We start from the raw sequence: 27,876 nt of genomic DNA, 5'->3' as shown, positions 1-27,876 counted from the left end.
ATTCTTTTTTAACTTCAAATATTTAATTATTTTATTACGATTGCATAACAAACTCTGCATAACAAATAGCGGTAAATATACATGTATTGGTAAAAAAAAAAAGTTAACAAAACACGTGCTACTTTTAGAAAATGTAAGAGTATATCAATAAAAATAAGAAAGATAATAATTGTATTATAAAATATTCTTACAACAACTCATTAGTGACACGTGTTTCTATTGTTTGTTCAAACTCGTTGACAACGCATACCCAACACTATCGCCATAACGCGGTACGCGCTCTGTGATCAATGTTTTTCATTAATAACTCGTTAACAAAACCAGAATGAAAATTAGCGCAAAGGAAAAAGTTATTTAAAATCGTCCACCAGTTAAATCTTGATCGATTTCGGGGACACTTTGTATAAAAACGAAATTATCGAGCAGTTGAATTTAGTCGCCAATAGAATTATTCTATTCATCGCAGTGTTCATTGGCAACAAAATCACTCTCGCGATATTTAATATTTTACAGTATCCCAATCGATATCGCATTATAAAATTTAGGACAGGGGAAAGTTGTTAATATCGTACAATTCACAAAATATTGCCAAGACTTTCTGAAATTTTTCTTTAAATGAGAACAATGAGAAACAATATATATTTTCATAATATAATTCATCATTTAATTTATTTGATGTACTATATTTTCTAAAAATATTCAAAAAGTACGATTTACGCAACTGTATCCTAAATCGTACCTCATTTACTTATTTACTTATTTATTTCATTACATTTAGCATGCATAAATTTTGATCTTTTTATTTCCTTTTTTTTTTCTTTTTTCTATACAATTCACAAATTTTATGAAACCATCATATCTTTCATACAATCTTCGTTATTAATAGTACGATTTAGAAAAACCTAACTTAATTCAACTTAACTTACCTAAGAAAAAAAATTGTCAATAAGGAGATCATAATGAACCGCATTTTACAATAATATTGATAATCATTATACATCGATGAAACTTACACACATCAGTCTTACCTTTTCCTTTCTCCCTCAGTAAGTGTCCATTAAATTATAATTATCATTTAATTTAATCGACTAATTCTTTTTTACATTTGGTATTGCTAGTTAATATATACAGAGCCCTCCAGAGGGCACCACATCCGTTCACATAAAAGCAGAGATACGATTTAAAAGATCTGTACGGATTATGCAACTCTCCCCTGTTCGGTGAGCTGGGATCAGATTACACGTACTGCATTCGAAATTTACGATCGGTCGAATTCGGTTATGTTCGCGGATTTTCGTAGGATCTCGGTTGGGGAGGGGGAAAATGGACTTAAACGCTGGCGCGCGCTAAATGACCAGGAGTCGCAACGGCGGTGGTCGGTGGTGTGGTGGTGGTGGTGGTGGTAATGGTGGTTGTTGGCCTGGCCACGGAGGAACGCTTCATCGGAAGTCCTCTTCCTCCCTGGTTGCTCTTCCCCCAAGGCCACTGCAGAGTGCGGATCAAGGTGTTTCGGAAATCTTCCGAGAACAGGCAGTAAATGTAGAATGTGATGGAATAATTCGTTACCTCTAACAGATTGGCCAGGGCGCGAAATACCTGTAAGATAGGATCGAGATAAAAGTAATCGGTTTCTTAATGAAAAGATTAGAAGGGATTATGAATTTGTTATCTTTGGCTGAGGAGATTTTAAGAGTAGATGCTCCGTTATTATTAAGTGATTAATGATATTCTGTTTATTTTATTTTGTTTCTTCTGGCAATTGTAACTTGTGGATTAATTTTATATTATAATTTTATTGCGTGATCGTATTATAAAAAATAATAATCGTAAGATTATAATATAAATATTTTGAAAAATAAATATTGGTTGGAATATTTCAATTAAGAAGGGGAGAATAATGCTTGAGACAATTACCTGGTAAGGATAGTGGCTGAGATTGCTTTCCCTCAATGTAACATTCAGAATTACCATAGGGCTAACGCAGACGAGGAACAGGATGCTGGTACTCCCTAAAAGAAGCACGAGCCTTTTTTCTTCCGCGAACGTTCTCGAATCTTCATCGTTGCTCGTCGTCCTGGACAGTGTCATCCGTCGACGACGTTCGCAGGATCGCCGATAGACCACCATTATTCGAAGATTGAAACCAGCCAAAAGTATCGTCGGTGCTACTTTGAAAACGATTTCCAATACCACTTTGTACACCTACGTGGAAAAAGAGTCGATGAAAAAGTCGAAAATTTTTAAATTCTGAAAGAAATTGAGATCTCGTGGAAGAGTGATAGATTCATTTATATCGAGTTCAAATTAATACCTTTATTATATATTGTAATATAATAATTAATCGAAAAATGAATCTGCCTCATCTTTCTCCAAGATTTTCTCAATTCGAAATAGCAAAAAGTTTTGATTACTTGATAAAACAACGAGTCGAGATAGAAGTGATTCTCCCTCTTCTGATAAATAACAGGTCCGCCAAGCGCCAGGAGGCAAGTCGCTACTTCTTCCCGGAACACATTTGGCAGATAAACTAGGAACGTGGCGAGGGGAATAAGTGCCACGGTTAAATGCGGAGGGCCACAGAGTGGACGAGTGTGCTGACCAGGCCGACAAACGCTAACGTAACGTTCCACTGTCAAAGCTAGCAGCATCATAACTCCAACTCCTGGAAAAAGTATTCTTTCTGTATATATAAGTTGTATAATATAATCCTTCCAGAGGTTTACTGATATTTAATAATTTTTTTCTCTTTTTTAATGTAACAGAAGCTCTGCACCTGTGTATTTCTAATCTTACATTCAATACTCGTGTGCAGTTGAAAAATTTGCTTTTTATCATATTTTACTATAAGAATGAAAAAGTATCATAAATACTTTTCCTTGTAAATTCAAATTTGATTCATTGTCATTAGAAAGAGGTGTGTCTCTTTGAACTTAATCGATTTTTAACGTATGTAAGTAAAAAGTATTTTATCTTTTTATTATCGAGAAACATTGACAGTCATAGGATGTGCTATCCAGAAGCACATATATAAATATGTACTAAGATTTAATATTATATTTCGATAACTGCAAAACTTCTTGAATCCTTCAAGAATTCTATTGTCTATGATTGGAAATGAAAAGGAGAAAATAAAATTGAAAAAATTTAATCAATGAAACGAAATATTTCAAAAATCGTCTCACCCAAACAACCATTCCCCAAGAAGAGCTCGAGGTGAGTGTGATAGAAAGCTTGTATCCAACTGCTCCATCTGCCTGTCTCTTTATGGATAAGAACTCTCATGTCAAAAGGGATGCAGAAAAGAAGCGCGAGCAGCGCTGCTGCCGAGTAACCTGCAAGAGAATTATTTTTTTATTAACTAAAATTTTCATAAAATAAGATATGATAAACAAGGCTATGTCGCATAACCTACATATAGATATAGTTACTTTAATATCCAATATTTTGTTGTTCAATATTAAATTACTTGTGCTTTTATCACATAACGCGAGTAAAAGTTTAGTAAATTTTATTAATTTTTTACAGAATTTCGATGTTCATATTATTAGATAAAAAATATTTGACTCTGAAATAAATAAAGATTGATATTCAAGTCTTCGTGAAAATTATTTTTCTCGATGGAAAATCCAATTTGCGGAAAAATAATATTAATCGTGGATCTGATGCCGATGTCGAGACGATCCAAGAAGAAATAAATGGGTATTTCATATATGAAGAATTCATCATCACAGAAATAGTTTATTCGTTAACAAAAAAAGTTAATAATAAACATCCCACATTTCAATAAAATTAATTTTATAAAAATTTTTAGAAACACTACAATATTAAAAGACAGAAACATTATGATACTACAAAAATACAATAATTTTTAAACTGTTCAACGAAAACTTATCGCTACCGAATTCCAATAAGGACTATTTGCTCGAATCTGCAGCGATTTCGATTCATTTAGATTTCAAACCACGTGGCGCTGTAGTCGAAATTGATGACTTCTCACTCTTTCTTTAAGCAGGCTATCCTACTTACACGAATGTCCCCTCAAAATCAGACCATCTCCATAAAAAAACTGTTTATTTTTCTTATACAATCAACTCTCTTATAACACGGTTATTTGTAACAAAATTATGATACAAAAAAAATCAAAACAGTATGATAGAAACATTCGTAATACATGAATCTTGTTTATTATTAAATATTTCAGTTGATGATAATTTCATAGATTTTTTTATATTTTATAAATCAGAAAAATTTTCTCAATTGAATAGTATTCTTTATAAGTTTGTTAAGCCATGTTGTGTAAGAAGATTAATTGTGTTGTATTGAAACCAACAAGATACGTTTGAAAAATTTCCATTCTAAAAGAACTCTACTGTATTTTAACGAAACAATCATATATGATATACATATATATTTAAGAAAAGAATTTTTTTCTTTTTTTTTTTTTTTTGCATCATGTGCAAATAATGAAATTCTACCAATAAATAAAAATAAATAGTAAATTAATTTTTAGAATTTTTTTAATTAATCTTTATAATCAGTGTCATTTTCAACATTATCGAGTCAGCATAAAATAAGATTGTAATATCAGGAATAAATTGAAATTGAAATTAAATTATTGAATAAAAATATTTCTATTATTGATATTATATTAAAGAAATATTCGAGAAAATTATTTTTGATATTTCTAAAGGTAGTATTTTCATCGAATTTCGTCTATAGGATGATTGCATGGTTGACCTTTTATGCAGAGACGTGACTTTAAGGTCAGTTTCTACTGAACTTTACTAGAGTACATACAAAGTTTAAATTTATGTAAAACTTCTTTTAGATGTTTTGTCCATCTAGACTGGACTGCAGATACAACTTTATTGGCATCATAAGATATCATATTGTGTTTTAGTTTTAGGTAGATCATAAAATAGATATTTGAATTAAGTTTATTACTTGCAAGTTTCTTACTTGGAAGGAAAAATAAAACTCTTGATCCTTCTTCTCGTTTATCAAATAAAAAAAAATTATTTTATCGATTGTTTATTCGGATTCTTAATTATTGTAAATTGTTTAGTCCACAATTGATCGTACATGCTTCAATTTTAAAAAAATAAAAATTTTTAGAAAATAGATTCGTCCAAATTTGTTTCACATCTAGCTTAAATCAGAATTTAATCTTGGAAAAACTTGAACGAATAAAAAGAATGTTAATATAAATAATTATACAAATTATTTATTTAAAAATAAAATTTAGTTTTCATTTTTCTTTTTTTTTTTTACAAACTTTTTGAATTACTTCAGTTATGGTTACATTAATATTTGTGCATATAAAGTGTTAATATATTTATAAAATATCTTTGGAGATTAAAATAAATGCAAAAATTGATATATAAAAATTTTAACTTATTAAATTGTAAGTAATTTAAGTTTTAGTTAAATGAAAAGAGATGGAAACAAAGCGGGACAGAGATGTAGCAAAGATAGAGTTGCCTCATTCACTCTTCATTCACATTCGATTGGATTGGACATTGGAAAACTTTTAAATTATTTCAAATTAATAAATATCGATGGAAAAAAATATTTTGAAAACGTTTGTTTTTGTCCAAATATCCTGGATTCAAAAAATAACCGAGTAGTATTAGTCATATTAGTAGTACATATAGTATTTAGTCATGTTAGTAGTATAAGTCAATCATTTGATCGACCGAGGAGGCTGATAACTCCGTTAGATAAATATATTTATTTGTGAAATATTTATCATTTGCATGCTTACTTATTTGCAGTTGTTATTTTATACATTTTATAAATTGTTTTTTTAACAGTTTTCTTAATTCTAAAGATATTTATCTTTTGTATATTTATCTTAATAATAAGAGCTATATCTAGAAAATCTTAGACAAATAGACGTAGATAAAAAGAATAAATAATAAGGAAAAGAATAGAAATAAATAGGAGTTGACTAATAACGTCTTAGTCTATGTTAGATATAAGAGTAGATCATGCAATATATTTGTATGATCCAAATTCGTAGATAAAGATGATATTTCTTTTAAAGCAAGGTAACATAAATAATCAGATTACGAAAAATTGAAAACTAGCGCCATCTTTTAAGTGTCAACAACATTTTTCTTCTAAAGAATTCAACAGATGGCGTTGATAGCTAATTCTTACACTATCTCTATCTTTCTTTTATTATTTGTTTGCCTTGTCTACCTGTGTTTCATTTACGGCACTCTAGAGATGGCGCTGGTTGCCTAATTTTTATTATTTCTATCCTTCTTCCACTATTTGTTTTCTTTGTCTATGTTTGTCCTTGGCGCGTAATTACAAACAAGGTGTGTTAATTAAACTTTTATTCTAAAATAAATTATAAATAAAAATCTAATAAAATGCACAAATAAATTATAAATAATTTGCGTAACGTAATGTTTTAAAATAATGATATTAAAATAAAAATTTATTTTTAATCCTAACTTTTTTTTGTAATTAAAAAATATTTTTTACAAAAATGTTTCGACTATTCCAGCTAGTTGTTTCACAATAATTTACGTAAATGTAATCATATATAAAATGCAATACGTATTTTATACAGGCTTTCAAGATATTCCATTTAATTTCAATTTCAATGCTCACTAACGTTGCAATCTCATTCTGAGCCGAATCTATAACGTTGAAAATGACACTAAAATGTAAAAAAATTCTAGTTCCTCCAAGATAAGAGACGAAAAAATAAATTGAATTTTAGGTTTATTTTGTACTTCGTGTATGTGTGATAGTACGATATAACAGAAGCAGTGCGAACACGTGAAAAATTCACAGTGCTTTAGAATGCTGACCAACCATGTAAGCAAATTAAACGGTGTTTTTTCACCTTCCCACGCATAATTCTCGATGAATAATATTCGAGCGTAGTTATGTATATTGTAAAGAATTTTTGCAAAGTGGTCGTTAATACAGCAAGAATGTTGGTAATGCACAGAATCTCAGTCGTCGAGCTGATGTCACGGCAGGGTAGAGAATAAACGTGACACGCTTTTTCACGTTACAAGTACTTAAATGGGGTTTTCGGGAAAATATTTTGAAATTTCTAAAAAAAAATTCGCAATTTTCATCTCCTGTCCGATTATATTCCTCTGATACAAAATTTTGGCAGCAAAAATTTTTATTTTTTATTGGAAGAGGCATAACATGTGAAATTTTTCCGAAATTTGATATACTTACTCGTTTTAGATTTATTCTACCAAGATTATCAGGAATCAATCGATTGAACATCGAAAAGAAAAGAAAAGAAAAGAATCGGATGGAAAGTGAAAGACAAAGAAGTTTCTAAGTTTCGATTGACCGGTTTTTCGAGGACAAAGTTTCTCGTGACAGGAAGCGAAATTTTCGGGCTATGAAAATAAAAGAACAGATCGCAAGGATGTTACCTAGAAAACAGAATCGAGTGTTAGAAAGAATACAGAAAATATTCATTCAGTGTTACAATAAAAGAAAGAAGGAAAGAAAGTTTTCTTTCGTCTTCAAAATTTCAAAAATGGAAATCCAAACAATACTGAAGTGCATATCTTCTTTTATAATTCATTTTGTCAATTTGATTTTATATTCGCTCATACTGTAAACATTATAGATCACAATATCTGAGTTTTTTTAAAGAAATAAGAAAGTTTGTCTGATCTTTTGACTTTTATCCTTGATACAGTGACAAGCTTGGAATGTGATCAAACTCGAATTTGATTAACCGAGGAAGACAAAATTAATGCAACAGAAGGAAGAGCAGAGTATGAAAGTTGCGCGAACACGTGGATAATAATTAACGACGAGGAGAGTTGCAGGTTAAATTACGCGTAACGAATCGTTATCGAGAATTTTTATGCAAATACATATTTTTATACAGTGAAATATCTTTCGAGGAAAAAGTGTTATGAAAAAGAAAGTTCTTACGAAGTTATAAGAAGACATATTATGCATTATTAATTTTTCTATAAATATCTAACTTGGAGTTAGAGGTTACATACAATTTTAATTTTTTAAATTATAAAATTTGCACTAAATCCATTTAAAAGAATTAAAATCGATCGAACGTTGTAATGTTGAATTGAATATTTTGAAATTTTGATTTTCGAATTCTCCAGAGTCAGAGATGATATCCTCGTCAGCAAAATCGAAGATTCTTAGCTTGGTTAAAATCAGAAAGTTTGTAAATGTAGAGAAGAAAGTGGAGAGACGAAATAGACAAGGCGAAAAAGCTAAGTGAACGCGAGAAAAAGGAGAGCGTTCGTTCATCTCGTTATTCTAAGATACCGAGGACGAAACTTAAGATCGGGGCCACTGAATCTACTTAACCACCGAGGAAAACGCAATGGCGTCTCTCCCTTTATCCTTTTCGCTCTTCTCGCCTCGTCCTTTCTCGTCCTCTTCCTTCTCGATGTCATACAAATTCCGCTTGATGCCCTAAATGAACATCCATCGCGTTCTGTTAAACCGAACTAGACCGTTTTAACGATCTTACCTACGTTTTTCTTTTTTTTTTCTCCATCTATCCGTCACTTTGATTTTCTCGTTCTATAAATCTACTGTACCGACGCGTCGCTCTGGATATTTTTATATAAAGTAAAGTGAATATGATATTCTATTTTTAGAGATGAATGTACACACACAACGAACGTTCATTGCAGACTGTTAAAACAGTCTGGACCGCTTTAACGATCTTATCTACGTTTTCTCTTTCTCTCTCTCTCTCTTCTTGTAAATCTATTTTATCGACGCGTCTGTTTCAAATATTTTTAGAGCGAAATTAATGAAAATATTAAGCGTATATACGATCAAGATAAATCTTTAATATCTTTAAATAGAATTAAGGAATATGGTCGGACAAGATAAGTAATACGGATCAATCATTTTCAAAATAGAATAGATTCTCAATTTTTTAAGTAGTATCAATTACATGTTTGGACAGGATAAGTAGTATAAGTCAATCATATAAAAGAAAAGATAGATGGGCTTAATTATTGATACGAGCAATTAGCATGTTGAAATAAATAAATGTTGGAAATCATATAATTTTCTATGTAAATAAAATTAATTGTGTCAATCTTTTCAAAATCATAATTAATCTATGGATGTTTGTGCATTTATAAAAAATTTACAGAATGTGATTATCATGATACTACATATGATTACATTACGATATTTAAAAGAATAAAACAAATTTATCATATTTAAGCCATTAAAATCCATCATGATATAATTTACCATTTAGAAAATCAAATATTCGAAAAATTCATTATCAAGTGTTGAAAAAATATTTGATACGAGACGAGTAGTCGACGAATTTTGATCAATTTTCGTTTTTCATATTCGTTTCGCACGAGACCAATGACAAAACGTCACCACGAAACAACTGACCCACTTTTTCACAAACTATCGCAATGGCCAAAATGGTCACGAACAAAGTCATACAACAAACTTTCGCCAACTTGATGGCCTCTTTATTGCAAAACACCATCGAAACTTATCTTATTTGTTGGGAACAGAAATGACTCGAAATATTTTCCTAATCGATGGAAAAGAGAATCTGCTAATCGCTTAAAGAATATCCTATCGCCGCCTAATTATGACCCAATAATATCTTGAGATCCTTACGATCCAAAAATTATTAGCTACTTATTCATTAAAAAAATTTTAAAATCTTGTTCATACAATAATCCCTGCTATGAACAAATAATTAATATACCAATTAATACTTGACGATAAAATCGCACACGTTGATTGTGAATTTGGAAGTAATTATATTCATCGTCAAGAAAATGGGAAAATAAGGACAAATAGTAGGACTCTTCTATAAAATTTACCGACTCGTTTTACTCTGCGTACATCCTCGAGACTTCCGGCCTCGTGCGAAACATTGCTTTTCTCTTAATAGAATGCTCGTTCCCATAACAAACTTCCATCGTCGACCGGTTTCGCTTTTCCGGACCACGTTTTCGCCGCAGGCGAAATTCTTCCGCCCTTCCGTTTCCTTTACCTTCCACGGTAATGTTGTCAAGATGCTCGAGGATGGTGCTTGTGAATGTCGCCTAAATTTTCTTTGCGTAAGGAGAGAGAGAGAGAGAGAGGATAATACACCGAGCATAGATTTATTATATTCTTTGTGGGAAAATATTTGTTGAATTTTATTAAATGATCCCTTTCCAGTGAAAAGGGATAAAATATAATAAAATAGAATAAAATATTTTTTATTGATTTGTATTATTAATAATTGGAGGTCTTGATTAGATTGATTAAATCACGAGGTTATTTAAACATTTTATTATTTTATTTCGTTTACTAATATTTAAAAAAAGAAGAATTGAATTCAATTGTATCAAAGCAATCATTTCAATGAGTATTCCAATTTTCGTTGTAAATAAATCACGTTTATGATGCACGTCCAAAGTGTGCAAATGTAAATTCGCCTTAACACATAAATCGTTCGAACAAACAAGGAAACAAACATTTATCGAGATAAACGATTTTGAATATAACTGATTATTTCGAGGCGGCGTCCATTTCGACCGATAAGCGTTCGAAAATTCAATTTTCCCCGATAAAAGGATTAATCCATTTATGATCGAGAATAAGAATGCGTTATGATCGCTTTCTTATAATCAAAACAAAACAAGGTGGGAGCCTAGAATGAATATTTATCGGTAACGGTGTACTCTGTAATGCTCTGATATACCACTTGCCGCCATATTGAATTTCATTAAACGCAATGGACCGATGGGAACGAGAATCGAGCAAGATGGAACGGTTGAACCGGCGGCAACCTGAGAAGGATGTTTACCAATTTTCGCACTCGAACGGGCGCCGTATTTTCGTTTCGAAGGAGGCGAAGGATTCGAAGGTTATCGATTCGAAAGATCTCTGAGCACGTAAGGAAATCAAACTTTTTAAAAAGGTCCACGACGTTTCCTTTTATCTGCAAACAAATTTAACCCTTTGGGATAACATGACTCTATACATTGTGTGAATTAATTTTTTCGACGCTTTAGAAAAAAATTAGAGATTTTTTAAAATAACTTAACATAAAACTTGTATATAACATGTTTAAACACATACGTATATTCTTTCAGTATAGAGAAAACGAGAACGTAAAATTCATAGAATTTTATCGTAAAATAAAGAAATAAAGAAAATAGACAAAGTATTAATATTAACGTTTGAAATTAAGCAAAGAATATTGTAAATGCAAATCATTTCATCAGGAGAAAACGTGTAGGATTCGTACGAGATAAAAACCGAGGAAATCGATCGATGAACCGACCTTCAAACGGATATCAAGGCAGAAAGTTTGTCGAAGCAGGGAGCAAGGATTTTTTTGCAGGGAATCGCAAGGACACGTACTCAATTTTCTGGAAGAATCTAATGGGATTCCAGAGAAGGAAAAACCGCAAAGTAGTGAGTGGAGAAGTATAGTTCAACTAGCTTAGCGCCCTTCGTTTCTCTCAGATTAGAAGACTTCTAGTTAATATAAGAATTCTCGAGAATTTCTTCGAGCTTTGTTAACGAGCTTTGTTCATCCCTCTTTTTTTTCTTCTTCTTCTTCTTCTTTTTCTGATTAACGAATCAAATCAAGATACGGAAAATATGGAAAATTGAGAGACAAATAAGGATGATTTGAAATTTCAAAAAATAGTGTCTCTTATCATTAGAAATTTGAAAAAAAAGAAACAAGATCATCTTGAATTTTTTAAATTACGAGCATGAATTATTTCAAATAATTCAACAATTATTGTAGCGTGATCTTTGTTCAAACGATTTGTTAAATGTGATTTAAGACGATAGAACGTTTGACACACATCATATCGATTTCAAATTTCATTTCACGAACGTTTCAATATCATCTCGAATATCGAGTTCTCTCGATGACTACGTCACATATGGAGTCAAAATGTAAGAGGAAAATCGAAATCGTGAATCGCACGATTCCTATATTATTATCCGGGAGGTAGTATAATTTGCATAATCTGAAACCTGATCCAGTTTTTTTTTTCTCTTTCGACGGATGCGAAAGTTGCACGGGCGAACAACTTTTCCTCTACGCGTCCGGGACACGTGATCCACCTAATTCGATCCCGTTTCGAAATACAGGTGTCCGCGCAAAATGAGAAAGGAATCAATTTAGGAAATCCTTTTGGAAATCAGATCGTGGAAAACGAAGCTGAAACGCGATTAACAATTTCTGATCGAAAAGGAAAATAGAGATTTCGCATGCGATCTCCACTTTGTATTGTAAGTTTTTTTCACGCGGACGAGTTATTTTTATCGAGTTTGAAAGCAACGAAATGGCATTTTGGTTGCACGAATATTGATCGATCGATAATGATCTATGAATTGCGAATTGCGTTTTTAATTAATAACACGAATATAGATTATATTATTTCTTCAAAGTGATTTCTACAAATTAATTTTAATAGCGATCTTAAAAAAATCTTTAAAAAAGTATCAAAAATTATCGTCCTGATTTTATGTATATTAATTTATATAGACAGATAAATAATGATGAAATATTAGATATTTTTTAAATAGGCATTTTCATTGAAATAATAAAAAATATAGTCAATAATTAACTAATAAAAATCGGTCAAAATCTTTTTATCTTATATAAAAAGATATCTCATTCCTTTTTTGAGGAATTATATATTTTACATGTCGATGCGTTATTACGTTACTTTCAAAAAGGATGTATTAAAGGATATAAAGTTTTCCTCAATCAATTAGTTTAGAAGAGGTTAGAATTTTTGTTCCGAACGCCCATATATAGAACATTGTGCATGGATGGAATCAATTACTCACGTAACCACTTTTTAGTGGTCACTTGCCGTATCGACAACAAAAAACCGTACCACAAGCTTAATATCAAAATGAATTTCGTGGTAGAAACATTGTTGTTGCTCTTTTTATTATATACTCTACTTACAAGTAGTAGTAGATCGATTACTTTTATCCTTCACCTTTGAAGCTCTGATTTCAATTACTTTTCAATCAATTTTTTGACCGTCCACAAACAATTACACATCGTTTCCCGATCCGTAATTTCGATTGAGCCGCTCGTAATAATAACTATACACTGACTTCTAATTAAAAGTAACCGATTCGTGTATTTTCGAAAGAAATTGGATTAAAAATGAGATTCAAAACACTGTGATTTGTTTAAGAGTTAAGACGGATTAAATAAATTGAAACAAGAATGGGATTCTGGTGGTGAGAATTCAATGGAATGTGGTTGACACGTGGTATGGATAAAGATTCATCGAAATCGTGCGTCACGTATCTTTGTCACACGCGAATATATATATATATGCCATGTACAGATATGTACACACCGTTTTATACGTATACGTCACATTGGACCATAGCTTTCGCCGTTTCCAAGCACGTCTCAAATTGCATTTCCTTACGCACAAATTCTTCCGCCCCAATACCCCAGGATTCACAATATTTCCACGCTCAAAGGCACGTCCTTTTAGTTCGACCTGATCCTCGCTCTCATCCACAGCCTGTTCTACATCCTGTGCATATCGATAGATCGACCACCGTGGCTTCCTACAGGTTCCATCTCATTTGCCAACCATCTCGGTGCACTCTCCTCCCCCTCCTCTCTGCCTTTTAACTGATTCGCATCCTTTAAAATTTACATGTAACCGCATATCTACATATTGCGATTACAAGATCATTTAAAAAGCGGTTGATTGCAGAAAATCAGATGTTAGCAAGATTTACAAGTAATTTATAACTGGAAAATTAAATTAGACATTTTTTTTTTTACATGTACATGTATGATCATATTTCAGAAGCTTGATTAGAATTCGCAAAGAAATCATTGAGTATAATTGATCCAAAGAAATATATATAATGAATATTATTTGATTTTTATTAACCATAGCCAAGGATGATCATCGATCATAAATATATAGTCTTTACGAACGGAATTAGCAGAGTATAAATTAATATTAATTCGCTAATTTCATTTTCAGACAAATCAATTAACAAAGTTTAGTAGTCCCCTTAAGGGAATTAAGGATTGAACCGAACTTTAATATCATCTATATGTATATAACACCGAAAAGACGAGGAGGATATCGATCAAGTGATGAAAAGGAAAGAGAGAAAGAGGGAGAGAGAATGAAAGGGAGCGAAATATGAAAAATGAATTCGAACGAGAGGAAAAAAGAAATGATAAATAGCGAGGCCAAGAGGGCGTTATAACCGTTTAGCGAGGGAAAAAGCAAAGATGATCATCCATTATCGAATCTTGGAAGCCAGGAGAAATAAACGGAAATCGAAGAAAGGCACTGAAAGTAACGAAACGAGTATAAATTTTTGAGATTTTCTTTTTTTTTTTCGAAATCTAAAGAGGATACTCTTGGATGCTTTTTCTTTCCCTTAATTTCCCTCTTTTAAAGCAATCAAGAGGGGAAACTTGATGGAATTTTTTGCATCCGGAAGTGGAGCGCGGAAAATTCGCTCCCGTGGGTATCGATATCTCGTTTGATTGGTGCTTCTTCTTCTTCTTCTTCGATCGATTTCACTTGATTCGATCGAAACTCTACGGTAATTTTCAAAAGAAGAAACGTCAAATAATTTCTCGACGCAGAAAAGTTTCTTTCGCTTTCAAGATATTTGGGATTCGAGTTTGATTATTCGAATACATGATTTCAATTCGATCTTGAAATATGTTTTCAAGGATCATAGTTTGAAATAATATTTCGACTAACTATTCAATCTCTTGCCTTATAACAATACTTCTGAAATAATTTTATTTTGATCGATTTGTACATGCAGTTTTGGAACAAAATTAAGAAAATAGTATTTGCTAATTCATTTGTTAATTCATCTTTAGTGTTGTATAGATATTTCTCATTTTAATTTAAAAAGAAATCTTAATAAACATAAGCATTAGAATATACATATTAATCTCGAAAATCAAAATTTCAGAATGATGATCTTGGCAACATATTTTAAGATCATTAAAATCAAAGCTCTCTCCCTTATTCTATATAATTATTGCATGATAATTCACGAATGTTTACTCGATTTTCCATAAACATGACACAAATTAATGATTCATCAACATCTAGACTTGAAACATAGAATTGAAACATAGTTTAGCTCTTCTAGTAATTTGTTTTATCGATTGAAATTGTTATATAAATCTGTCACATTTCTCTAACTATAGAATTCAGTATTCGAGCATCGAGTTGAGAGAACAAAGTAATAGAAATATAGTGATAGAAATTACCGAAATTGAATTGCCCTGTAATTTCCTCCTAATGTACCGACTTTGTCTCACCGGAAATGAGTGTGGACCCGATACAGCCGATACAACGACTAAAGGCAATCTTTCAGGAAATGGAAAAACATTTGAAATGAAGACTTGCAAGAAGGAAACGATTTACAAGTATAATTGATATTTATTCGATTTTAAGAAGAGATGATTAATAGTTTATGAGATGTTTAATTAAGTTAAAAATTATTTTTGTAGAGTTATTTAAATATATTTTGATAATTTCTCTTTTAATTATTTTTTATATTTTTGTACTTGTACTTTTTACACTTGAAGACTGTAATTTTTTTATCTTTATATTCTGTAGTAGAATATCTAAAATACTGTAAAGGAAAAATGTTATTGGCTTAAATTTCAACCAGATATTTTATAACATTAAATACCTCAATAAATTATCAACTCTTATCTGCGGCCAAAACTTATTAGATTAAATTAGATTAGATTAAATTCCATTAGTTAGATTTCATCAGATTGCATATCATTAGGATCAATTTTTTTAACATCTAACAAAAAAAATTCATTAAGAAAACGATATTACACTTATCCTTATTAGATATTTTGTTGAACGAACGTTGACAAGAAGCGTAACGACACAAACATTGCATCCAAGTGATAAGCTAAATATATGCGCCAATTGCGAAACGAAAGTTTAACCATGAATATAGTGTAGAGCTATTTCAGAATTATTCGCTAACCATGACGTTGTTATTTTGGCCGAGTATCAAGACAATAAAATCATCGTTCCATTTGGCAAATCTCTCACCTCATTTCTTCTATCGATTATAAACACTAAGAGTTACAATCTTTCTTTTAATTTCCTTTAACAGAATGCAAATTGTGGATTTTAACAGTTGTTTAGATGGTCCATCGTACCAAGATTAATATCACTGTACTTCCCTCTTCCAATATTACGTAAACACGAAATAAAATTGTTTCAAGATATTGCGCCCTGGTTTATTAACGATCTCTCTCTTCCTCCCTTTTTTTTTCTTCTCTTTTTAAGAGTTACAACCGACATCGCAGCTTTGACGATAATTACGCTGCTTTTACAAATTATAATTTCTTGAAACGTTCATATAGATTAAAGATCCTGTAATTCTAATTTCCTTTTCTGGTAATTATTTAGAAAAAGGTGTACCATTCTTTGATCTTGGTCATTTTTCGATATAGTTTATTTTTTTAATTGTCAAGGACATCATTCTGAATAATTGTTCATTAATAAATTATTAATTAAAATCTTTCTTCGAAACGATTTAGATTATTTATTTAGTTAGATCAATTATGATAGTTGAATATTTATTCGATTTTGATTTGAGATGAAATTAAACTTTGAATCAATACAAATCAATCAACGTCAAATAAAAACTTATTGAATTTCTAGCTTCGAGATTTTTTTGTTTAAATTTTAAGGTTAATAACTTTTTAATCTAATTAAAAAAATCATCTTTTTATATTTACTTTCTCTCTCTCTCTCTACTTACCCCTCATGTAGATGTAAGCGGTTCCTCGCATGTTGCGCCTGGTAAGGACTATGAGATTTAAAATATTTCCAACGATGCCAAAGCAACAGATGGTAGGCAGAACAATGCCGTAGCTGATTCGTTTCAGCGGCGGTATTCGAGGATCCTCCAACATTTCGAGATCTTCCTGTAAACGGCATATTCGTGTCTCTGTCACATTCACTCCGTCGATCATCTTGTTCTCTCTCCCCCTCGCGCGCTCTTTTCCTCTCTCTCTTGCCCCAAATCGTTTGATTAAATCGTTCATTTCATCTTACATTCCGTGGATCGAAACTTCGAGCATCGCTTGTTCCACGAATTAAGCTGTGAGCTTTCGTCCTCCATTGGACGTTTCTTTCGATCGATCGAAGAATTTCGAGCGAAGGGATCACGGGGGAAGTAGTTTGTGATGCAACAGGTGTAACGATGAACCGGTGTTCATTACGCGTTTCTTGGACACTCGAAAAGTCAAGACACGTCTCGTGGTTGATTATCCTTCGAGGCTTATCGATACGATACGATAATTCGTTCCTCTCTATTTCACCGAGGAATCTGAACGAGCCCTTCCGGATAACTTGTATGCCGCCATTTTCTATCCTCCACCGAATTCTCTCGTGATCACCTGAAACCAAACAATATTTTTCAATTCACAAAAAAATCTTCGTGCGTTATCTTACGTTACGATTGTAACAAAAGTAACATAGGAGGAATATTTTTCTTGTACATTTTAAGTGTTAGAAAATCGTATTTTTAAAAAAAGAAAAAAATATTGAACTGATATTTAATTGATAAAAAAAAATTGTGCTGCATACAGAATATTAATATATTCGTGAGAATTAATTTATTTTGGTCTTTAGAATCGATCCTCTAAAAATAACGAATATATTAACATCTTTGTTATGTATACTGGTATAAATTTTTATAAAACTTGTTTTTATAACTATTATTAGTTTCGATAACATTTTTTTTTAGTTGTACATGTGTGTAACTGACTGTATCGCAATTATGCAAATATCGATAAAAGATTTATAGTTTCGCATTGCTGCAAGAGAATCGAGGTAACGAGGAAAGAAGAAGTGGCAGTGCCAGATGGAAACGGATATAATTCACGTTTCCCTGTAATAACAAAGTTTTCCGTAAGAAAATCTAGGATATATCTCGATTGTGGAATGCACAACGTGCGTGGCAAATTGAAGGAATGAGAATGGAAATGCAGTTTAGATATAAAGTTATGCTGCTCCATTTGAATAATTTGTAAAATTCTTACAAGTTAATCTTAAAGAATATTTATCAAAAATTGCATTCAGAGTGAGTTATATCCAAAAATATAACTATATAAATGCAATCTTTGTTAAAATATAATTCTTCGAGATTAATTCTTAGCAATTACTCTCAATTAATTCTTAACTCGCGACAATTTTACTTTCAAATATATATTACATAGTACACAATAAAAAATAATTTATTATTACTATAAATCGTATTACACTATAAAGATCGATTAAATCTTGTTATTTATAAAGTTGATTTATAGATACCAGTTTCTAATATATCGACTACATGAGAAGATAATAAACGTTTAACAATTAGTCTTCCATTAGTTTATATACTTTGATCAAATTTAAACGTTATTACTACAAATCCATCAAAGTGTCTTAATGATTTATAAATATACTATAATTCAGATATCTTAGCTCATAATTTACAGTTTATTGGCATGATAGATAAAAATAATTCTCGACAATATTACTCTCAAATATAATTCATACTAAGCAATTCACTGTCCACTTTGTGATTATATAGTGCCTTTTTGCGCAAATAAGTCTTGCTATGCTAATCGAGAAAATTCTCTAGATAAACTTAAAGTTACTATATACATTTCGCGCACTTAAACATTTCTATGTGTTGTTGAATCAAATTTTACACGTGTTCGTATTTTCATATTTTAATTTACGGTGGCGAGACGCGGTTTCAAAAATATTTCACACGAGCGTTTACGAGTGAGTTTTCCACACGGCGAAGATTTTGCGCGAGAAACGAGTCCGAAGAAGCAAAGCGCAGAAAGTATCATCGCGGTCGGAAGAGTTGAAGAGATAAAATATGAAAAGCAAAGAGGGAGGCGTAACTTTACATCTTTTGCGGATTTCATAAAAATTCTCATCTCTTGTACCACTTTTCTCTTTACACCAATACAAACATTTGCTGCTTTTCAATCTTTCCTTCGAGCGTATCCTTTTGTGGATGAATTAACTTTTGTTTTATTTTTTTTTTATTTAAATATTGATTATTCCATATTACGTATCTAATTATCTTATCTGTAAAATAAAAGTATTGGATTAGTTGCAGATGAACTAATTGGAGTCTTGATAAGACTATTAATATAATTTTGTTTAAAATGATATCTAGTAGAAACTTGGTACATTCTAAATTTAAAAGAATTCTATTTTTGTAATTAATAGAACTTCTTCATTTCATTTTTTAATATATCTGTTGATTTAAATTTTATATACTAATGATAGTTTTTTTTCTTTTCTTTAATTTAATTATATGAAAATATTACTAATATTATCAGCAATTTTTACGTATTCTCTTTTAATTTATAAAAATAAAATAATTTATGAAACTATTCGAATCCTATCCTGATTTTAAGTATAGAAATACATTGTTCAAAAGTTAACGTAATCTATTCACATTTCATTTTTATTCATCAAATATGAGAAAATATTTCAACATAAAGTTTAGAAAAATTTTGAGAGCAACAAATGAATTCGATAGCATTTCCTTGTCTCTATTATATATCTATTAGGTGATGTTTCATTCAACTTGATTTCACATGATCGTTAACCGTGGGAGGAATAAGAGAAAAAGTGTCGTAGTTGAACAATAATAGCGATATTATACGCTATAGAAAAATAAAACTGTCTGGTCAATGAATGTAACGTAAAATACGATAACGTATGATAAACGCGATAGTTTAAATCTTTGAGAAAATATATTTTCTTATGAATCGACTGCCATTGGTCATACAAATGGTTATTTGTGTTTGCGCAATCACTATATTATTACATATGGAGAACTAGAGCGGACGTTATGTTTAAAACAAGTCGTGGGAATAAAGCATGTCGTAGTTAACACATGGCATGATGTAGATATTCAAAACATAATGTCGAGAATTATATCATCAAATAATAAAGAATACTATATTACGTAATAAACAAAAGAGATAATAATAATAATAATTTACTCTCTAAATTAATTGAAATCTTCTGAATTTTGGTTTTTTAGCTTCTTTTTCTTCGTGCAAGCAATTATATATATTTTTTTTTTTTTTGATAATTTGCTACAAATAATTTGGATCTTTCATTCTCGAATCTGAAAAAAATATGGAATATTTATAACTGTTTTCAATAAAATTAAAGACTTATTTTGAGAAATTTAATAATAGAATTTTAATTAAATTTAATGTTTAATGACTCAAGTTGTTCAGAAAAGGTTGAAAATTCTTTTCCTGCAATTTTAAAAAGTGCGAATGCATTTGAGAGCGGAACTCTGGAGAGTTGTTTTTGAGAATATTTTCCGCAAATAGACATTGCATTGAGATTAATAGTCCGACAAACAGTAACTTTCACTGTCAACGTAGCTGAAGAACAACCCTCGAGAATTTTATTCTCAAATGTATTCGTACCCTTAGTTACTAACTTCCAATTATTACACCCCAGAGTTATTATACGCCTAGAATTATTATTCTAGTGGACGATTGACTTTTTGAGAATAATTTTCACTCTCAACCTAGTTTCCATTATCAAAAAACAACTTCTGAGAATTTTAATTGTCAAATTCGCGTTTTAATTCTTCAAGAGTATAACAATAAGGTAACAAATATTTAGAAAGAATCACAGAAAATGATTTATATAGGATTAAAAATAAATATCTGCAACTGTTTCAAGACACTTTTTTTGGCAATGAATATAAAATCTATTATAATATATGAAATACAATAAATTAATTAAAAATAGATTGAATCTAATTTTCAAAATGGAATTAATAATCTCGTTTATAATGGAATATGTCTTAATAGATTTCTTCTTGTAATACAGAAAAAAAAATTGTAACAAGTCCAAATTTCATGTAATAATTATTTGAGAAATAATGTTTTCATTGAGCCACATTTTAGGAAATTTTTAATCAATCAATTAACATCAAATTGTACACTTTATCTCATTGAAATTTAATTTCTATTTTTTATTATATCTCAAATCATGATTTATAAATTGCCTAATATAAATATATACAATTTCAATCTGAAAAGAAAAGAAATGATTTCAATCTCTGTTCGAGATGTTTTTGCTAAAGATTTTCATCCTTTCAATAAAATTTCAATAAAATTTGCAATGAAATTTTGTACAAAATTATCTACGTTACTACTTCATTACGTTTAAATAAATCGGGAATCTTGATTGATATGAAACGTCCAAGTAAAAAATTGATACACGGTGCAAAGTTGTGGAAGAAAGTTTGTGTAGCCATGTGCATGACCCGTGTCTACAGAAAACTATAACGAATTCTCGCGACTTTTCTCCACAAATCTTGCTTTTGCGTTTAGCCAACAGCTGCGACGTTAATACCGATCCTGTATTATGCATTCCTATCCTTTTTGAGAATTTATCGAGACGAAAACATATCCACCGACTAAGTGATATATCGGCCTTCAATGTAACTTTCACAAAAAAAAAAAGAATATTAATAAAATCTATACGTTTATATTTTCTGAAATATCTACATTTCTAAAATAAATTTAATTCTACTGGTAGAGGATACAAATTTTTGTAAAGAAATATTTGAGTCATTCAAAATTAATTTCTTTACCATTTCACGATAGAAATTATTTACAAAATTGTTTATAAAAATTGTAAATCTATCAAATCTATCAAATTATAATAATAAATGATTTTTGGTGACTAAGATTTTTAAAATAAAATTAATTATGAAATGATCTAATAAAATTAAAAAAATTATATTACTATATATATATAATTTATATTATATAAAATATCTCATAAGTTCAATAAATTATTACAAAAATTTCACCAACTTAATTAAGAATTAAAATAAAAAAATTTAGCTTCCGACAAACTTATTTCAAAAATACAAATTCAAAATTCTTTGTTAAATTTTGAAATCTTTACACCCGATATCGAGAAAAATGTTTTCAAGAATCGAAAAATAATGTTATTTTATTCAAATATATATCGATATGGTTTATCATATTTCTCATCATGATCATTACCATCCAATCTTTTATTGTTCTTTAAATTGCATTGCTCGATGGAATTATATCGAAATCAAAACCAAAAAGAATCCTTGAGCCTTTAAAAATAAAAAAATTCTCGAATTACTTAATCAATATTCGCAATTTATTACATCTATTTCGTGATTGTGACTTTCTTTTTTCATTGATACTTGTAACATTACATATCATGGAGAAAGGATATCTCGAGTCATGGAATAGAATTCTGTAGAATTGAGTTGTATGCAGAAAGTGATTCTACCTTAGAAATTTGTTGATGATATTCCAGTTTGATTATGCTCCTCGTGTTCAAAGTTTATAAAGACCAGTGGGCGAGAACTATCTTAGTGTGAGTATTCCCTCGACTTCCGGTGTTTCGTATTCTCCATGTCAACAATGTTAACAGTTCAATTATATGCTCAAGTTAGACATATAATAGTTCTTGAAAATATTCGAATAGAAAAATATAGTTTTAATGAAAATTTATGTCTATGTAAAACTTAATGAATTATTATAGTTATGAATAAAATGAATTCTTAAAGTTTCAGCACTTTTTCACTTTGTCTTAAACAAAATTTTGTTTGAAAATTTTTATTGGGTGATAAACATTAAATTCTGAATACTTTTCAATTCAAAACTTTACTGCATCTTGCATTATTACAGAATTATGTTTAAGAAAGTGAAAATATTTTTTTCTTAATATATGATAGTTGTAATTCAAATTTCACTTTTTATCAATATTATTCATATCCGATTCATATATATGTTGAAGCGCAACATTAAAATTAATGAAAAGGAAATATAATAAATAACAACATAAATCTTGAGAGAAAAGGAAAAAAAAGAATAAAATATCATAAAATAAATTAATAAAACATAGTGTGACATTCTTTATTTTTATAATTTTGAATGTCAATTGTTACTTTGAAACAAATTATTTCCTGTAATTTCCTGTTTCTAAACTTATCTAATTACGTGCTGAAAAATTAATCTGATAAAAATTTTCGTGGATATTTTCTTAAAAAGCTAATAAGAAGATAGAAATAAGAAATTTCATTTGAATGAAATCTTTGATAAAAAAAAATCCATGATACGGAAGAAAATATTTTTTAAATGTAGATTTCCAGTCAATATCTGAAATCTAATCTTTGAAATTAGCATATTGACATTCGATCAACCGCGTCAATCGCAAGGATTTCCTCTGAAGCATTGATTGAAAGAAAATTAACAGAGATCCCTGGATCATTCTCATTTTCTATAGAGATTTATGCGAAAAACGATACCAAACTGAAATCAAATCATAAAACAAATTAAGTTAAAATGTGATATAATTATGTCTTAAATATATATAAATATAAATATATAAATATATATATAAATATATATTCTCAAAATTTTCAAGATTTAGAATTTAAAATAAATTGATAATCGTGTCATATTTATAAATTCAAAAATTTATTTTAAATTTTATTTTATAAAAAAATTTTTTTAGGTTATGAAGTTCAAACTTAGCTTCGTTTGTGAATTTTTAGAACACAGTGATTCTATTCTTTTGTTGTATACAACTCGTGAAATAAGAACGATTGTGTACATCACTTTTACTGCTTTTACATTTTTGGTTTTGTATATAATTATATTCTTTTGTTATATAATTATATTCTAATCTCATAATTGTATATTACACAATTGTAAATTTCTCTGCTACAATAAAAAAAAGAAATTTAAATTTACAAAAGAAAAAAGAAGTTTAAAGATTAATATTATTAAATTATAAATATCTATTAAAATTACAAATTCAATTCAGTTCAAATTACTATTTGAAAATTTTATTTAATACTTATTTAATAGTTATGGACAAATTCTATTTTTTATTTTTTTTATAAAATATTGTTAAAAATAGAAACTAGAAATTTCAATAGAAAAAATTTTGTTCCTATATAAATTGTGCTTTTTATACGTATTTATAACACTACTATAATAATGATTTTTAGTATATTATATATTATATCGTGTTATAAAATATTAAAGTTACAAAATTGTTTATTGTTGTCAAAATATATTATTTGAAATATTATTATTTTTCTTATCCCAATAAAATCTTTATTTCAAAAAAGTATTTGTATGAATTAGTATTAAAATATATATTTATAATAGCATTTCTTTATTTAAATATCATTTCGAAAAAAAATTTATTTGCAAAATTCTATATCACTTAAGGAAATAAAAATATTCGTTCTTACTTATTATTACTTACTTATTATTTATTTTTCTCAATTTTCATTCAAACAAATAATCATTTAACCAAAAAAATAACGATAATATTATCAATATATGTATTTAAATGCACTTGACAAAAGCATAAAGTTTCACGAAAACTTTAAATCACAAACTATCCTTGTTCTACAAATACACATACACACAATATATATCATAAAATGGTCCATTTTTATCATATTAGTTTCGATAATGTGAACAAATTCCTCGAGTATACCGAATTCTATCAAATTCGTGATTTTTAGTTTTCTTAATTTTCTCATAACCATGAATATTACTGTAGTTTAGCATTATGGTGTCCGAGATACTATCGAAATAAGAAACGAGATGGTTCGAGTCGATTCGATCTGATTCGCGTTCAATTGAATTATTCGATACACGTCTCGTGTGCAACATTTTTAATTTAAGTTCGACGGAATCGCGTTCTGTTTTTTTCTCTAGTACGGTTGATTCGTGAATGGATTTCAAATGGGATCGAAACGCATCAGTAATAACGGTACCACAAAATTATATGTTACTTCGTCGAATAGAATCGATACGCCATCGATAACGTACAGACATTAGGACAGAAATTAGGTTAGAAATTCTACGATCAGGTAGTGTCGACATGTCGACTCTATAATCGATAAACTTTTTTTTTCTTTGAAAAATCAGAAAAGCAGTTGACGAGAATTGGATAAAAATCAAAAAAGAATTATGATTTGAAACAACAAACGCAATTCGTACTCTTTTAATTATAATGAAATAACATGAGACAACATTAAAAATCATTATAACAACGTTAGTATCACAGTGCTTAGATACCAATTTGACTCTCGTTATATTTTTTATATTTTTTATATTCATCGTCGTATAAAAGCTTTTCATGTAAAATGATTTGTTTATTTTTTTCAATATAATTGATTTAGTTAACCTAATCGATATTTTACAAATGATAAGAAATTTACATTTTTTAATTATTTGATATTTATATGTTAATTATATATATATCACATATTCGTTGGAAAAATGACACAACTTAAGAATTACGATTTAATTATATGATAATCATATTTAAATTTAAATATTATTCCTTAAATAGTGATTCAATATTATTATATTTTAATATTATATCAATTTATGTTATTTGCAATTCTATACGATTAAATATGAATTTTTTTTGTTCTTAGATAATTTTATAAAAATAAAATGCTAGTCTTTTGAAACGATTTTTAATGAATGATATCTAAACTTTTATAAATTTAATTAAATGTAATAAATGTTAGTTGCTGATTCGTGTATTTTAGATTTATTTAAATCGTATGAAATTAATCTAAACTTCAAATATGCTTAATAAGCAGCAACAAATTTGTTCGAAAAATATGTAACTTTGCTTATCGCTTTTAGTGCATTCATAATTTAGCAAACACTATCCATTGAATGTAGATCAGATGTTTGCATCATGCAACTACTTTCGAGACTGATAAAAGACGAATAAAAGTAGAAAAATTTATTGCTCATTTTTCGTCATTAATTACATTAATTTTGTATCTTGAATTTTTTTCTAGCAAAAAAAAATTTTTTTCTGCGATTCTTTTTCAAACAGCGCAACTTATATGTATAAAAATATTTATTTGAAATTTTTAAATTTAATGCAGTTTTTATTTGACGTAAAATGGACAATATTTTGTAACTAAAAAAGATAATACTTGGAATGAGAAATGGCAACAAGTGATTCGGGACTTGGCAATCCTTGAATAACACGGTTCTTTATTTTTTACAATTTTAAGAAAAATTTTTTGCACTTGAAATTTTAAAATTTTATTATCATATTTATCATATTCTCTGCTAGAATTATCACAAAAACTTTTGTGAAGGGATTACATGTAAAAATTTATTTAAACAGAAATAGTTTACTATTGTACCGATTTGATGATACATTTAACAGTGTTAACGTGTTAACAAATACTCAGCAGTAGCATTATTTATTCCTGCTAACAATGAATTTTTTTGAATTCAGGTTATCAGCAGGATCAGAATGAAATTTATTTAATGATTTTCAATACACGGAAGGCAATCATCACATACATATGATTCTAAATCATATAACACGATTTTGAATAACACGGAATCAATTAACCGTATTATTCGAGAATTTCATGTATATCGTAAGGTATGTATATCATTGAGGTATGCATGATTATATATCGTTTGATTATATCGTACGTACCTCCAGAAACATATTTCTATACATATTTTAATAGTTTGAAATCAAATAAATAGATAAAACAGATGAATATTACACTGTCAAAAGTAAATAGAATCGCGTTCTGCATAAATCGTTCGAAGTTTGGATTTCAACAAGAAAAATAACACGAAAGAAAAGATGTTTGAAGCGCGTCGCGTCGCAGACTGAAGTTTTGCGATGAGTTTCGTAGGTTGGATGCCGGGACGCCAGGATACCGGGGACTTCGCGACGCATGCTCCAGGATATGTTACATGACACAATGTGTTTAATGTAGAATTTCAAGGATTCTATCAATGATACATGAAATATTTAATTTAAATTTTTAATTTGTTGAAATATAGTCGTAATTACTAAAATTATATTACATTGTTTAAGATTAGATTAAAAATAAATATATTTATACATATATGGAATATTTTTATAGGAAAGGAAAATGATATTAATTGGAGTTTATAAGAAATAATAATAAGAAGGAATTTGTTAGAATTTCTACAATTCATAACAAAGTATAAAGCGTTTGAAACTCATCTTTCCACCCTCTTGTGCTTGAACGATTATGTCGAACAATTTATTACTCACACGCTTACTCCATGGCTTACGATCCAATACCATCTTATTAATGCGAGGCTGTCGTACTGGGATCGGAGATGGAAGCTGAAATAGTGAACGAGCTATCCTAAAGATTATCGTAGTTTTTGAACATTTACCTTTAAAAATCATCTTTGTTGAAAAATTCAGACTTTTATTGATTATCATCGTCTGAATCAATGATATACTTTTTTGAATATAACTACATATAAAAGTATTTAATCTATATATATATAAATTTAAATTGTAATTGAGAAATCAGTTTTTGATAATATTTCTTTTTGAACATTTTATTTGAAATGATCATTAGGATTATGCCAAGACTATATGAATATTAAGAAATATACATCTCTTTTGATTTATGTAAATTATTCGTTATACATAATTTTTATTTTTTATGAGAAAATCATAAAGTTCACTAATTATGAAAAAACTGATATAATTTAATAAAAATGCTAGTGACAATTATAAACGAGATAGGATAGATATATTTTTTTTTTATCACTTGAGTTAAGAAACCATTACCATTTTAATGTCACTCTCAATATTATCGATACAGCATAACATAAAATTGTAACATTTAGAATTAAAATTATATTTTAATATGAAATCACGAATAAAATTTTTCCTTATTATATAAAAATTTAAGATAAAAAGTTACTTTTATATTTTTTCTTTGCAA

General features: G+C 29.1%; 1 protein-coding gene and 2 long non-coding RNA genes across 15 annotated transcripts; 2 read left to right on the top strand and 1 right to left on the bottom strand.

The window, feature by feature from the left end:
- Nucleotides 1–4: 4 nt before the first annotated feature.
- Nucleotides 5–26,729, bottom strand: LOC108002963 (probable G-protein coupled receptor B0563.6). Of its 6 annotated transcripts, none has more exons than XM_062085236.1 (7): nt 24,522–24,652; nt 22,368–22,546; nt 16,801–17,440; nt 3,183–3,332; nt 2,412–2,662; nt 1,915–2,202; nt 5–1,596 (listed from the first exon to the last, which is right to left on the bottom strand). In XM_062085236.1, exons 3-7 carry the CDS (start codon nt 17,084–17,086, stop codon nt 1,330–1,332), a joined length of 1,242 nt encoding a protein of 413 aa, XP_061941220.1. In that variant the 5' UTR covers nt 17,087–17,440; nt 22,368–22,546; nt 24,522–24,652; the 3' UTR covers nt 5–1,329. The 6 variants fall into 6 exon arrangements, with proteins under 6 accessions (XP_061941220.1, XP_061941091.1, XP_061941180.1 ...); XM_062085107.1 differs by lacking the exon at nt 24,522–24,652 and adding an exon at nt 24,360–24,507 and having other exon boundaries at nt 22,368–23,392; XM_062085196.1 differs by lacking the exon at nt 24,522–24,652 and adding an exon at nt 24,360–24,507.
- On the top strand, nt 1,593–5,105 carry LOC114578151 (uncharacterized). Of its 6 annotated transcripts, none has more exons than XR_009832822.1 (5): nt 1,593–1,917; nt 1,974–2,153; nt 2,468–2,682; nt 2,763–3,213; nt 3,526–5,105. It is a non-coding gene; the product is annotated as an uncharacterized LOC114578151 (long non-coding RNA). The 6 variants fall into 6 exon arrangements; XR_009832821.1 differs by having other exon boundaries at nt 2,468–2,950; nt 3,092–3,213; nt 3,526–5,102; XR_009832817.1 differs by having other exon boundaries at nt 2,468–3,213; nt 3,526–3,699; nt 3,812–5,097.
- LOC108002953 (uncharacterized) lies at nt 24,736–27,664 on the top strand. Of its 3 annotated transcripts, none has more exons than XR_009832826.1 (3): nt 24,736–24,875; nt 26,379–26,531; nt 26,642–27,664. It is a non-coding gene; the product is annotated as an uncharacterized LOC108002953 (long non-coding RNA). The 3 variants fall into 3 exon arrangements; XR_009832847.1 differs by having other exon boundaries at nt 26,623–27,664; XR_009832844.1 differs by having other exon boundaries at nt 26,379–27,664.
- The last annotated feature ends 212 nt before the right edge of the window (nt 27,665–27,876 follow it).

This window comes from Apis cerana, linkage group LG1, assembly GCF_029169275.1.
Source record: "Apis cerana isolate GH-2021 linkage group LG1, AcerK_1.0, whole genome shotgun sequence".
Lineage (NCBI taxonomy): Eukaryota > Metazoa > Arthropoda > Insecta > Hymenoptera > Apidae > Apis > Apis cerana.
This window is presented reverse-complemented; position numbering and strand designations above follow the sequence as displayed.